This window comes from Heloderma suspectum, chromosome 6, assembly GCF_057233095.1.
Source record: "Heloderma suspectum isolate Gila_16-S chromosome 6, 16-S_ref, whole genome shotgun sequence".
NCBI classification, from domain to species: Eukaryota; Metazoa; Chordata; class Lepidosauria; order Squamata; family Helodermatidae; genus Heloderma; species Heloderma suspectum.
In genome coordinates this window covers 115,880,861-115,896,024 of record NC_139463.1, presented here as the reverse complement: position 1 = coordinate 115,896,024, position 15,164 = coordinate 115,880,861, and the positions used below count along the sequence as shown (strand labels likewise).

At 47.6% G+C, this 15,164-nt stretch overlaps 2 protein-coding genes across 3 annotated transcripts in view; one reads left to right on the top strand and one right to left on the bottom strand.

The window, feature by feature from the left end:
* LOC146342686 (vigilin-like) overlaps nucleotides 1–4,417 on the bottom strand; it is a 69,236-nt gene extending 64,819 nt beyond the window's left edge. For both annotated transcript variants that reach the window (XM_084806228.1, XM_084806229.1), the window contains exon 1: nucleotides 4,164–4,417. The gene's annotated coding sequence lies outside the window, so the exon portion shown is untranslated. The remainder of the gene's footprint in view (nucleotides 1–4,163) is intronic.
* A 6,416-nt stretch (nucleotides 4,418–10,833) lies between these two features.
* On the top strand, nucleotides 10,834–13,991 carry LOC146342685 (uncharacterized). Its single transcript, XM_084808630.1, has 2 exons — nucleotides 10,834–11,028; nucleotides 12,253–13,991. The coding sequence occupies exon 2, from the start codon at nucleotides 12,520–12,522 to the stop codon at nucleotides 13,255–13,257; it is 738 nt and encodes a 245-aa protein (XP_084664756.1). The 5' UTR covers nucleotides 10,834–11,028; nucleotides 12,253–12,519; the 3' UTR covers nucleotides 13,258–13,991.
* Nucleotides 13,992–15,164: the final 1,173 nt, after the last annotated feature.

Sequence of the window (15,164 nt, the reverse complement as noted above, 5' to 3'; positions counted from 1 at the left end):
CAGGTGATCTACCACTAAGCTTATGGTCCCATTGCCCTAGCAAGTTCCTCACTATTAGATTCTCCTTATTAAAAAATTAAATCCCATCTCCCAAATGACAGGGACACGCTACACTAACAAGATGAGGTGGAGACAAGACAGACACAAACCAGGCAACATTAAAACACTGCTGGATCTTCAAAGAACACCACCCAAAGCTGATCAAGTAGTCAGTCTATGTCAGCAGAGCATAGCCAGCAGTAAGCTAGCTGTCCACTGCCATGGCAAATGCATCAAAAGAAAACACAGATTTTTTTCTTCTCCCATCGATCTGCAAAGGGACAGTTTACTTTGGTTGTCTGTGCAAAGTTGGGTGGTTTCCCCATCTCCACTGCAAACAGAATTAGGGAGATTTACTTTAAATCAGGTAAAATTTCCTATGATGAGAACGCAACAATATGCATCAAGATTCCAATTCGCATTGTGGAAACACTTTTGAAAGGTTGTGCTCAAAGACAGTTGATTTCCATGAAGTTATTTCTTGGAAAGCTTTAGCTCGGCCTTCCCCAGTCTGGTGCCCTCCAGATATTTGGACTACAACTCCCATCAGCCCCAGCCAGCATGGCTGATGGGCAGGAATAATGGAGCTGTAGTCCAAAGTATCTGGAGGTCACCAGGCTGAGGAAGGCTGCTTTGTATGTTGTCTCATGCTCCCCTCTACACCCACTAGTCTGGAATAGGCCATAGTCTCTGATTCTTCCTCTAATTTGAGAGAAGCAGGAGAATTCTCCCTCCCTTCTCCAGTGTGAGCATCTTTCCTTAGCTTGTTTTTCCACCACTGCATCTCAAGGGAAGATTCTGTGAGCTCCAGTCACCCATTAGACTAAGCTGGCAAGTGTCTTCCAATTCGAGCATCTCCCTCAAGCGGTTTCCACCTCTGCTGCTTCTCTCTGTCCCAGAGGCAAAAGTGGGTGGTAGGGGAAGAAGAATGGCAGAAGCAAACTAAAAGTCTGAACCTCTCAATGGAAAAACAGGCACCCCATTTGCAGATTAGCCTGGGCAGCAGAGGCTGTTGGCTCCGATGTCAGTGGGGAGGTGAATCCACTCCAGGTTTCAGTCAGAAAGGAGCTATCCAAGGTGCACACCTTGGACAGCTCCTTTAGATTTCTGACTGACTGAAACCCAGATTTCTGACCGATTGAAACCCACAACTGAAACCCAGTGCAGATTCACTGCCCCCTGACATTGGAGAAACCACCCTCCACTGAGCCTGGGTCATCACGCTCAGATCACTAAGTACTTCTGGGGAACCATGAACTTCATCCAGCTCTGCATATTGGAGCAAACAACTCTGCTACTGTTTAGTGATCACACAACCTGGAACAAACAAAACCAGCCAAGTGCCCCCAATTTTGACCAGGACCCTAGAACACATTCAAGTTTCCAATTCATGCTTTTAATAGGCAAGAGAGCTGGAACCCCAAGATGAATTCATAGCATAACAGGAAGTGGGGGATGCGCATTCTGCAGACACTTTGAAGACCTTTTCTCCAACCAAGAGCCAGTGTGATGTTGTGGCTGGGACACAGGGAGGGAGGGAGGGAGTGAAGGAGGAGGGAAACAACCAACCCAGGGATTGAGAAAACAAACCTTGGCTTGTTTGATCACCTGCCAGGAAAAACCTGGCTAGGATAACAAACCATGTTTCAAAAAAACATAGGTTAGTGTCATGTGCAAACCAGGTCACCACGCGAGCAAGAACTGAACTGGGAACTCAGCACTACATCTTTCGAAGTAATTAAAGCTTTCCAGCCATCTCTTAATAGTTTTCTCATCTCCAGCCATTTTATGGGTCCCCTAACACTCAGGTGCATTTCCAGCACCAGGCAAGGTTTTATTTCCATGCATTGTTGGCTTTTGCCTGAGGGAGCCAGGCAACTTATAGCTGCATATGAAATCAGGGGAAGAATTGTAGCAATGCAGAGAAGTATGGTCGAAACTAGTCTCTTATATGAGGAGCGTAGCACAGAGAGAATCACTCACTTGATTTGCCTCAGGTCTTTTTTGCTCTTGCACCTGTCTTCTCTGCATTTAGGTCAAGAGTGCCTACAGCAGTCCTCCCCAACCTGGCACCATCCAAATGTGTTGGACTACAGCTCCTATCATCCCCCTTGATGGGAGTTGTAGTCCAACACATCTGGAGGGCACCAGACTGGATTACCGTAACTGCCACCAAGAGTGGGCTGAAGCCATCATCAGACATGTTGCGACCTATGTTACAGCATCACTGCAGAACTGTAAGGCAGTTGCTACATAACGCAGAGACAGGTGTAGATGGGTTCTCTCAGTAGTGCTCACATTTCTCAGGTGTCAGGTTTCGGACCCCCTCTTTCTACCACATCAACGCAACACCACTCAATTTGGCACCACTCCCATGCATCCAACCAACCTCCAAGGCAGTTTGCTGCCTCCATTTAACAAAGTTGCCCCATTTTTCTAACCCTCATGGTGCGAGCAAGGGGGCTGGCAACCACAGGGGCAAGAAATGCTAAAGGATAAGGAACAACGCCACAAAAAGTTAATTAGTTCTCTCACTCCAGTCCTCTACCTTGAATACCTAAACAGTTGGGGCCTAACTACTTTCTCTTTCTTCTATTTTCTTTAGAAGAAACGCAAACTCCCACAACAGTCTTCAAAGGGCACCTCACAACTTGAGGGCCCCATTATCACTGTTTCAGTTCATCCTACCCAAAGCCCCCTTGATTTCCTGCCACCATTCCTCTCTTTATCCCCCCAACCCATTTTATATGCATTTTTACAAATCCAGTTTCTCCTTCTCCCACAACCATCATTCTCTCCTCCACATTTCCAGTAGTGCCCTAACTATCCCCTACATAACTTATATACGCTCCCAACACTTTACCCCACACCCTGTTTCTGCATTTCTCTGGTAAAGAGACCCCCCAATACTCAGCTTGCCCCCAATACTCAACTTACCTCACCCTAGACTCCACCCGACTCTGCTGAAGACCATTAGATCAAACCCCATATGAAACCCCTCCACCATATACCCCCCATCTCTGATTGTATCAGTACAGAACCCCAGTCAAGTCTCCCCCACTCACCTTACACCCCAGTACAGCTCAGGTTCCTCTTAATCCTCCATGCTTATGAAAACCAGATTCTCCAATATCAGGACTCCTCCCAATTACCCTTTAGTTGTCTTTGGTGAATACCCCCACTTTTGTGCTCTGATTTCCCCTTAACTTTTTCTGCTGGAGACCATCACACACCCCCTCCTGTCCCAAACACATCGATTCCCTTTTAACCATCTCCGGGGAAACACACCTCCTTAATCCTCTCTGCTAGAGAAGTGGCCCCACCTTACACCATTTCCCTGGCTGAAGGCCTCCCGCACTTGAGCCACACATCCCTTACACTACCACATCCCTCTGGTAACCACCCTGACATAAGCCCCCTCCCATATTATTGCCACTACCACCTCCACCACCCACTGGGGCAATCTCCCTTTAACCCTCTCTGCTGGAGGCCCCTTCCCAAACACCCCTGCCTTACACCCCCACATCCCTTAAAAAACCCTCCATGGTAGCCATCCCTGCATTAGACCCCCTTCCATATCACTGCCCCCTCAGACCACTTCTCTTTAACCCTCTCTGCTGGAGAACCCACCTTGCATCCCCAGCCTTCCCCCACCCTGACACCTTCCAGATGTATTGGACTACAATCCCCAGCATCCCCAGCCTTGCAGTCCAACACACCCGGAGGGCACCAGGTTGGGGAAAGGCCAGCTCACACACCCGTAAGCCTCGCTGGCGGACACCCCTACAGAAGGCCCCTCCCCTATCACTGCCAGCAAGCCCCCTTCAGCCCTCCCCGCCGGGGGCCCCCGCCACTCCAGAGCACCCCCGTCTCTGCGAAAGAGGCCCTCGCCCAGACGCGCGCCCCGCATCCCCAACCTGGCCGCTACACCGCCCCCGCCCCAACCCATCCCCTCGGGCCTCCCCGCGGCCGGGCCCTCTGCCGCTGGCTGACGCCGCGGCTGGGCAGGAGGCCCGCCTGCCTTCCCTCTTCGCTCCCACCAGGGGCGGCGGCGGCGGCGGCGGCGGCGGCGGCGGCGAGGACGAGGCTCCAGCCCCTCCCCTCCCCTCCCCCTTGCGCCTCACCTGCGCTGCTGCTGCGGAGGGTCCCACGGCCGGGGGGGCAGCGTGGCGGTGGCTGCGGCGGCGCCCGCCGCTGGGGCCGGGCGGAGGGGAGACCGCGAGGGGGCGGCGGCGGCGGCTGCTCCGACTCCTCCACCGCCGGCGCTGTGGGCGCTGCTCTTGCCGCAGCCTCCGCCCCCTGCCGCTGCCCGGCGCCGACTGACACGGCGCCGCCGGGACACGCCTCTTTTCTCCTTTCCCCTCCGCCCCAAACCTCTGACAAGGGACACGCCTCCTCTCCTCTCCTCTCCCCGCCCCTGCCCCGCCCCGGCGGCCGCTCGGCCCAATCAGCGCCCTCAGCGAATCAAGGCCACGCCCCTCCTCGGGGCTAAGCACTGGCGCGCACGCGCTGGCCGGCCTCGCGTTGAATGGGCGCGCGTGGAGCCAGGCGGAGCGTCCCTCACCCCATAGAGATAGAGAAGAGATGCAGGCGTCACTTCCGGGAGTTTGTTTTTTTTGGGGGGAACGCCGCCATATGCGGGGTAAGAGTAACTATAGGGATTGAAAAAGACGGTGACATAAGGACGTAAGAAGAGCCAGGCTGGATCAGACCGAAGATGCACCTAGTTCAGCATTCTGTTCAGACGGTGGCCAACAAGCTGCCTCAATGGGAAACCCGCAAGCAGGTCGTGAGTGCAACAGAGCCCGCCCCAGGCATAACATAAGGCTGAAAAGGGGTCAGCTTAAATGAAATATTATGTAAAATGTGGTAACGGGGAGGGCATATAAGCAGCTTACACTTTTTGATATTCGATGAATGCGGAAGTCGCTCTAGCTCCAAATGACTATGGTCCTCCGTTCTGGGTCTTTTCATTCGCAGCCCCGCACGTTCAATTGGGAGCCAGAAGTGGAAAGGGTCCCCGTCGTTTTCTTAGTCCTGTGATCCCTTCGGTCTCTGTGCATGCACCTTTTTAGTATTTTGTGGTCTGCTTTGTACGCAAGTAACTTATTTCGGGGAAAGGCGGCATGCAAATTAAAATCTAATCTAACCTTCCCAGGATGAGGAGGAAAGGTTTATTTCACTGATCTATTCTGTAATAACCAAAAGTAGTTCAGCTGGCCATAAGAAAAACGCCAAAATCCATATTAGGGCAATAAGAAGGTAAGGCTGGATCAGAGCAAGGGTCCAACTAGTCCAGCGTTCTGTTCACACAGCGGCCAACCAGCTGACCATGCAAAACCCACAAGCAGAACATGAGTGCAGCAGCAACCTCCCACCCATGTTCCCCAGCAATTGGTGTTCATAGGCATACTGCCTCTGATACTGGAGGTAGCAGACAGCCAGCAGGACTAGTAGCCATTGATAGCCTTCTCTTCCAGGAATTTGTCCAATCCTCTTTTAAAGCCATCCAGATCGGTGACCATCGCTACATCTTGTGAAAGTGAATTCCATAGTTCAACTGTGTGCTGTGTGAAGAAGTACTTTGCACAGTGAAGGCAACATCTTTATTAGGCCATACCAAAGGTCACAAAATAGAGTGCAAGCTTTCAAGTACTCCAGACATCGTGCATGAGGCTAGGGGTAAAAATCTCATGCCCTCCAGATTTTTAGAACTGCAGCACCCATAAACCCTGAACATTGGCCATGCTGGCTGGAGTTTATGGGAATTATACTCCTAAACATCTGGAAGGCAAAGCTGGTTGATGTTGAAGCTAAGTACAGATTAGGGGCACAATTGGGGCTTTCTCTCAAGTAAGTTTAGGGTAAAATTTAGTATAGTATTTCATTTGTAAAATGGGGTATTACAGGAATTTTGCAAAGCTGCCTAGAAGTCCAAACTATTATCCCTACTTCCAGAATTGTCTTGCTGGTCTAGGCCAAAGTTTCATCAAGGACAGATTGTTACTTTGGCTAGTCAGATGCCCAGAAGATGCTCACAATCCAAGGCAAAATCAGAAGAGTTTCTGGTAATCACAGGTATGCTACTCCTGAATGTGGATGCTCCTTGCCCTAATCATTTATAGACTTGCCCTTTGAAAATGTATTTATTTAAGGCTGCAATCCTATGCATATTTAGACAGAGAAAAGCCATACAACTCCCAGCATTCTCCACCCAGCCATGATGGCTGGTGGAATGCTGGAAATTGAAGGACTTTTTTTCCTTTCTAAACATGCATAGAATTGTGCCCTAAAGTATTTTTATCCAGCTCCTTGGCCAAAGAGGCTCCCAGAGTGGCTTGCATTCAATTAGTAAACAAAATAGAACTTATTTGCAGCCTTACTATTTAAAAGGCATGACACACAACGAAAAAGGGATGGGAAGAGAAGAGGGGGGGAAATTAAACAGTCTTTCATTTATGTAGTAAAAGCAGATCTTCCTTGTTTTTCTTTTTCTTTTCTTTTTTAAAGCCCCTTATGCAAAAAGCCATCCTAATCATGTGGCAGTGAATTCTATAGAGTTTATGTTCACCACCAGGGCTCAGTCTGAGAAGTCAGCCTGTGAAGTAATCAAGAAGGCAGATCCCAGATATCTGCCAGGGCAATTACGGGCTGAAGGCTTCATCCCAAGCACTCCCTGTGCAATCTTGCAACACCTCTAGCTTGCACTTGGAACATTTTTCTTGTCATTTACTTTAGATTTTAATTGTTCTTAAGGAACATGGTGACACCTAGAGGTTCTACCTACACACTGCAGCCAGGAAAAGCAAGAGAGCACAACTAGAGGACGAGGGAGGCCAAGCGTGCAAGGAAAACCTAGGGTGGTACAAATCATGGGTGGCCCATCTCATGACCCCATCCAAGCCAGTGGTGGAGACTGATGTCTCAGTACAGTAGCCACTTCAGAAGTCTCTGGTGGCCATATGAGACCCCCCCAGGGCCACATTAGGGGAAATTGGGAAGGAGGAAGCACAATGAACAGGAAAAACTTTCATAGGAGGGTAGTTGAATCTCCATTCTTGGAGATTAAGAAGAGGAAGGGGCTTTGAGGAGTTTCTTTCAGGAATGTAAATGGGAACAGTGTGCCAGGGGCCTCCTCCCAAGCAAATATAGACTCCTCTCTTTCGTCAGGATCAGGTGTTAAGGAAACATCGAAGGCAGGTTAGGTTGAACAGTCAGAAATTTATTAAAGCACATCACAGCCGTGGGAGAGACAGACGAAACTGTGTCTCTCCCAAATAAAAGAAACAGGATGCATTTATTCAGACTGAAAGTTGGAGCACAAAGAAAATGCACTACGCATGCTCAGAAACCAATTAGTACTCAGCAACAGTCTTATCAGCACAGCGGCCTTCTTATCCTTAGGGATGAGTTACTTTGGTGGATAGGAATTTCTTGCTTATGAGCAAGTTGCAATTACCTTCTCATGGTCTGACACTGACTGACTGTCTCTCTCTCTCTCTCTCTCTCTGTCCCATCAGGCATCTTGCCTGAACCAAACTACTTACAGGGCCTAGTCAGGCCTACCTTTACACAGGTGAGGATCATTTTCCAAGTTAACGTGGCCTGCCTTGGAACTTGAGTTGGAACGTAGGAAGCTACTTAGCCCAGTGCACCTTATCTTCTAGAAAGAGGGCTGGTAATCAGGAAGCTGCTTTTCTGCTTAGTTGGACCATTAGTCCATTTAGCTCAGTGTTGGCTGACTGACGGCAGCTCTCCAGGATTTCAGACCTAGAGTTAGTAGGGAATTAATTAACCTGGCACCTGCTGCAAACAAAGCATGTGCTCTACCACTGAGCTACAGCTGATCCCGGCTTCTCTCTCCTTGCCTCCCTTCTCCTTCCCATCTCATTCTGTGTGGTCCCAAAGATGTGGGACCACACAGACTTCGTTTCAGGCATACTCCAGTACATGGTGGGACCAGGACAAGTTGGCTCTCCCAAGTGGGGACTCTGAGACAGCTGCTATAAACCTGAGGTGGGCAGAAGATAGATTGGGATCTACTGGTTGATCTCTGGGTGATTTGCAGTAGATCACCAAGGGTTTCTGAGTCCCAGTTTTTTAACAACAGCAAGAACAAAAGCCCATCCCCTTCCTTCCAAATTAGGCTGCTGAGATAAAAGTAAACTTAGGACAAAATCCTATGCATGTTCAGGCATAAAAAAGTCCTATAACGCCCAGCACTCCTCAGCCAGCCATACTAGCTGGAGAATGCTGAGAGTTTTAGGACTTCTTTTCTTTCTAAACATGCACAGAATTGTGTCCTTAGGAACGAGGGAAACCAGGAGTGGATTTTTGTGTGTCCTATTCCACAGGACACGGACACACACACTCTGTCTCTCTCTTTTGCGTGATCGCTTCTTGGATCTCAGTCACAAAGATGGTGACAAACCCAGGCAGAAACCATTATTACAGCCTTTCCCAATCTGGTCCCCTCCAGATGTTTTGGACTCCCATCAGCCCCAGCCAGTACAGCTAATGGGAGGTGTAGTACACAACATCTGCAGGACATCAGGTTAGAGATACAATGTAAAACGGGTGAGCAACCTGTGCCCTCCAGATGTTTTGGACTACAATTTTATTTTAATTTATTAATTTATTTCATTTCATTTCTATACTGCCCAATAGCCGGAGCTCTCTGGGCGGTTCACAAAAATTAAAACCAAAGAGCACACAATAAAACAATACAAAATATATAAAACATTAAAACCACAGTAAATACAACCAGAATAAAACCTAGCAGCAATGCAGGGATTTAAAATACAGATTTAATACAGCAAAGCTAAAAGTCTAAAGAGCTAAAATGTTAAAATGCCTGGGAAAATAAAAAGGTCTTCACCTGGCACTGGAAAGAATACAATGTAGGTGCCAGGTGAACCTCACTAGGGAGCTCATTCCAGAGCCGGGGTGCCACAGCAGAGAAAGCCCTCCTCCTAGTAGCCCACCACCTCACTTCCTTTGGCAGGGGCTTACGGAGAAGGGCCTCTGAAGATGATTCCACTCCCATCATTCCTCACCATTGGCTATGCTGGTTAAGGCTGACGCAAGTTGTAGGCAAAAACATCTGGAGGGTCACAAGTTGCCCTCCCCTGCTTTATGTGGTATCAATTGGAACAGATTGTGCAAGACCCTGCAAGGTTGTTGTGAGGACAAATAAAATCAGAATTGTAAGACATTTTGTGTGTTGATTGGTTTTGTTTGGGGGCAGGAAGGGAGTTAAAATTATCTATTTAAAATATTTACCCTATCTTTCAGACAACTCACCAGCTGCCTAGTAATAAAATAAGTAACAAAAGTAATAAAAGTGCCCAGTAATAAAAGTAGTTAGCAATTTCCAAAATTTAAATCCACCATATTTTAAATCAAGGGTGGACAACTTGTGGCACACACACATACACATTTAAATTCTGAGATTATATACTTTGAAACTTCAGCCTTTAAATTTTACAACCAAATCGTCTCAGCCACATTTGGTCATCCATTTCCCTCCAGATTCCCTGTTTCTCACTGAAATGTGGAGTTCAGATTTTACAGTTCAGATTTTGGGATTTGCTCTCAGAAATTTATCACTCAAATTTCTTGATGTGTTTTTTTTTAAATCACACTCAAAAATTCATACTCTGTGGCTGTGTGTGTGTGTGTGTCCCTGTATGTTTCGAAATAGGGTTTCCCCCCTAAAATTGAGGGCTAGCCTTGTGGCTTTTGGGCTTCTGCTTCCTTCACTCTTGAGACCTCTTCTTAAGCATGTGGAGGGCTTGACTCAACCCCACCTGCTCTCATCATGGAAACACTGAATCCAAGGCTTGACAGACATGAGATGGAATCCAGTTTTGTTCTCCCTCAGCCTCACGCGTGGCTTGGTCACCTAACAGGGCCTGTAATTAAACTTCAGCCCTGAAGGAAGGTGGAAGCAGCCTGATAGCAGCCTATTATGTAACCCAACAGGGCCTGGGAAATGCAGAGATAATAATCTGTGACTCCACTGTCTGCATCCTAAGTAGTTGGCCTGGGACAGACGCCTGCATTCCCAAACACAGGGACACTATGCCCACATGTTCCACATTTACACCCTTTTGTTAACCGTATATTGCCTGAGGGGACCTCTGTCATTTTCAATTATTATAATTGTCATTGTAAATATTACCATTGAACATAAGCTCCCTCGTGCTCCAGGTGAGAGAGAGAAAGAAGTGGGATGGTTAGGCCATACTTCGTTACCGACACCTAAAAAGAAATGAGGGTTTCAGATCTGCCTGAAAACTTGCGATCCTATCACATTTATTTCCTTCTTTCTGATCCTCGTCCCTGCTAAACATCAATGGATTAGATCCAGATGTAGTCATACTTAGTGCAGACCCACAGACATCACTGGGACTTTAGGTTAAAAGTCCTACTCTAAGTACGACTAAGTCTGGATCCAATCCACTCCCCTATGCTGTCCCTATTTTTGCCTTATGCCATAGGTGGTGAGAACCTGCAACCTCTTCAGATGTTGCTGGACTACAGCTCCCATCAGCCACAGCCAGCGTAGCCAATGGTCGGGTGATGGGAGTTGTAGTTCAGCAACATCTGGAGGGCTGCAGGCTCCCCCAGCCTTAAGGGGATGCCTTATTAAAAAAAAAATAATAATTCAAGGGGGTTGCTAGCTTTACTGTTCTTCATGGTTCAGATCCCTCCTCTGGAATTCTGGAAGTTGGATTTTTTAGAGTATACACATCCGTACAAATCAGGGTGGCCTTGTGTCCTATTTTACAGGGGCCAATCCTCTCTTTGAAGGTCTGCCAGAGTACTGTCCTCTGTTTTGAAGGCAGTCCTGTATTTGAAGCACTGTTCAGTCCAAGTCTGGTATAAAGAACCATCAGAAGGGCCTTGAAGCTGCCTATCCACCGTGCCCGCACACCAGACTGAGCAAGGCACACAGGTCTCCTGGCCACAGTCTTCCACAGCATGGTGAGATATACTATATTTCCATTTAAATTACAATAATTATTTCCAAATTTGCTACATTCCATGATAAACACTTTCGCTGGGTGTTCCTAGGGACTGTCTAGATTAAATTAATGGCTCCGTTGTCTCTAGTTGTCTCTTCATATCTAAAAAAAATATTCCCGTTGGCTTTAGGGGTAGCAGCCCAGTTCAACTTACTGGGATTTGTAACAATAGAAGGCTGAAGGCCCTAATGCAAATTTGCATCTTTACATATAAATTAGCATATGCTCATTTTATACAAATCGGTGTCTTCTCTTTTTTTGGTGATGCATGTCCTTTCTTTTGGCAATTCACAAGTGGCCACCCTACATACAATGCCAGTTCTAGGTTTTGGGGGGCCCATGGGCAAGGTGTTCTTAGTGGCAGGGGGGTGGGGCTCCTCACTGAAACTATTGCCATTGTCCATTCGCTTGCCTCTCCCACTGGGCCCAATCCATATCAATTCTCCCAGAGACAGGACAAGGTATGTGGAGATTAGTGCAACTGGAATTGGACAAAGCAAAGAAGGTGATCTGCTCAGTGTTGCCACGGTCCTGTGGATCTGTGTGTAACCAGGTCCAGCCTTAAACCAAACGGAGGTGCAGAGTATCTTCAGTTTCTTCAAATCCATTCATTTGAACGCCTTATTTTTTTGTTTTACTTGTCGCCCATTTTACAAATGTGACACACCACTGATGCACTTTTCCCAGCCATATAAGGGTACACAGAAGAGAGCACAAATAGCTCACTCACACATTCGTTCAACGGGAACTGATGTGGTACAATGCATTTCCCACTGTGTTAATAAGAAAGATGGTTAAACCAACACTGGCCATGCCAGTTAGAATTGCAGCTCTGCAAGTAAAGATGAATAGTTTCTACTATTTGTTTCAGCTGTTGAGGGGAGAGAGGGGTAGATAGTTCTTGACAAGCACCTCCGCCCCCCCGCACAATCCTGGCACCCCAAGGGATCGCCTAGATCACCTGTTCCTAGATCCATCCCTGTGTGTAACCTGAAAATATATTGTGGCCATTGTAGGTACATTAGTATCCTCACTGTCGTCCTTTTCCTTGGGAATCCTGCTGTAGCCCCAGGTTGCAATCAGAGAATGAGAGCTGTCATGTAATGGCACTTAAGAGGCAGGTTACGTAAAAGCTGAAACTCTGTATACAGCTTTGGTCAGTGAGTCCCTCGTCCTTTCCCAGATGGAGCACATTCAGTATCTTCGCCTCCTGCCCTGGAGCGACAGAGCTGGGATGAGATCCTGGGAACAAGCGGCTACTTGCCCTGCGTGAGCTCCATGATTCATCACTTCACATCCAACGGGAGGTACAAATAGGAGCCCGGTTTTGCTGTCGAAGGCATTGTACCAGCAACCTTCTCACTTGCACCAGACGTGAGGAAACGGCCTCCAGGAATATACCACTGGGAAGATATCGCTCTAAAATTGGATCTATCCGTCTCATCCCAAAATGCCTCTGCTAGTGCCTCCTGAAGATCTGCAGATGAACGGGAACCTGGAAGAAGTATGGCCGCTTTTCAAGCAACGCTTCCTACTCTACGTGAAAGCCACAGGTGCGGCCCAGTGGCCAAGTGACCAAAAGGTGGCGCTGTTCTTGACGGTGGCTGGGCCAGAGGCCCTGCTGCTCTACAACTCCTTCCAGCTGGACCCGAAGGAACAGGGAGACTTCGAAGCAGTTCTGGCCCGCTTTGAGGGCCACTGTATGCCCCGCCGCAATGAGGCCTATGAGCGCTTCCTCTTCCGCACCCGCCTCCAGGAGCTCCACGAGCCGCTGGAGGAGTTTGTCGCCGACTTGCAGCACAAGAGCCATTTCTGCAATTTTGGGGACCAGCGGGAGTCCCTGGTGCGGGATCAGGTCGTGTTGGGTTGCCGAGACAGCCACGCCAGGCAGCGACTCCTTCAGCAGGATGGGTTGACCCTGGAGGGTGCTCTCCAGATCTGCCGGTTGGCAGAGGAGGAGGAGGAGGAGAAGGGGAGCCAGCAGATCGCCACAGATTTCTGCAGGCAGGAAGAGCTGAGCCCGGTTGAGAAGCACACTCATTTCCTGGTGGGCAAAGTCAAGGAGAGCCAGGGCCAGGCCTTGCGACGGAAGGTGCGGCGTGTCCGGAGTATGGGCAACAAGACGGACTATTGGCAGCAACAGTGGGACAACTGTCCCAGGAAGGAGTCGATAAAAACATACGTTTAACCAGACCAGTGGAGCTTCTAAGACATTAAATGGAATGGTAAAGGCTCCTCCATCCTGACATTCTCTTCTTCCGCCATCTTGAATTGGACCAATAGGCCCACTCAGTCAATACCTCCCAGCCACGTATATTATGCTATAAATGAATACATCTAAGGGGAGCTCACACTCTAAATGAAGATGACTTGTGTCTTAGAAAAGTAGCCAGCATGTGGGTCAGTGGATAAACAGACTTGGGTTCAAATCCAGGCTTGGGCATTTTGTGTGGCCATGGGCAAGTTGCTAGATCTCAACCGTAGTTCCCCATCTGTTAAAAACTATTGTAAAAGGAAAAATTCTCACAGGATTGTCATGAAGGTAAGCCCAACTAAAAGTGTAAAGCAATTTCAGATGTCATATGCCAGATTTTCAGCCGAAAATGAAGCTTGAATAAGATTATGGGGAGAAATTGTCAAATGTAATATATTTGTGTGGTTATCACATTCCCCTTTGCACTAGATGGAGAAGATGCTTGGCTTTGCAAAGGACACGCTATCCAAAAATATTGCTTCCTGGGAGGACAGAAGAAACACCACTCCACTCCAGAACTTTTTTTTGTACTGCTGTTAAATGTTGGGAGTTCTGTATTGCTCAATTGTGTGGATGTTGTGGCCTTGTGCACATTTATTTATATGTATATTGATGTATAAATGTATGTATTTATTTATGACTTATAATAAAGTTTTTATCTTTATTCTATCATGGTTTATTCCTTGTGTATTTTAATTCTTTTCAATGAATTATGACTTAGATCCTAAGGTAAATTAACTAAGGATGCAATCCCATGCATGTTTAGACAGAAATAAGTCCTACAGTTCCCAGCATATGCCAGGCACCATGGCTGGCTGGGGGATGCTGGGAGTTGTAGGATTTATTTCTGTCTAAATATGCATAGGATTGAACCCTTAGGCTCTAATCCTATGTACATTTACCTGGGAGTAACCTTCACTGAATACATTTGGGCTTAATTTCTCAGTAAATATGCATAGTATACCACTATTAACAAAGAGTCGATGGATGGAAGGAAAGTTTTCCATCTCCTTCACCCTCTATATCAGGGTGCCCAAACATTTTGAGTTGGTTGGCACATTTGGAATTATGAATGTCATGGGCACTCTCATAAAATGGTTGCCATGGGGCGCCTTGCTCATTCATAAAATCGCTGCCATGGTGGGCATAGCCAGTCACAAAAAACTCATTTCCCAGAAGGCATGCTGGTGCGACTAAAAAGAACAGTAACTTGCCCAAGAACCTATATACAAGGCAGAGACGGGGTCTGAGCTCCAAAACACAAAACCACTCTTTTGAACCCAAATAGAGATGGCACTGGAGGGCAGCACTTCACTTTGCAGCTAGCCAGGCTCCCAGTTAAAACCATTTTTAATTAAAAACATCTGAATAAAATAAAAATCAGGAGGGGCAGGGAGCCTGGCAAGCATCAAAAGAGGTGCACATTGGTCCCGACAGGCACCACGTTGGAGACTGGCAGCCCTACATCCTCCACGAAAAGCCTCTCTGGAGTCAGGGACCACTCCTGAACAACGTGGGATGAGGTGAGAGGATTCCTGGGGGAGAAGAATTGCCTAAAATTGACCTTGGATCCTAAGATAAGTTACCTTAACGTGGATTAGAGTATCCATTTTCAGATGCCAAAAAAGAGGACGGTGATTTGCGTAATGTGCGTACATTGATTTATGTGGATAGAGGCACCTTTAGAAAGAATGGCTATAATTTAAATAGAAATATCTCTGACCATAGGTCAGGAAGACTGACCAGGGCCCCATCTACACCCAGCTTTTACACCGGGGCGGGGGCGAATTGAGGTTCCTCGGCACAGACGATGCACTCACCACTTCGCAGCCTTCCATGGT

Excerpts from the sequence above, each read along its gene's own strand:
- LOC146342685 (XM_084808630.1), top strand. The coding sequence starts at position 12,520 with ATGCCTCTGCTAGTGCCTCCTGAAGATCTGCAGATGAACGGGAACCTG.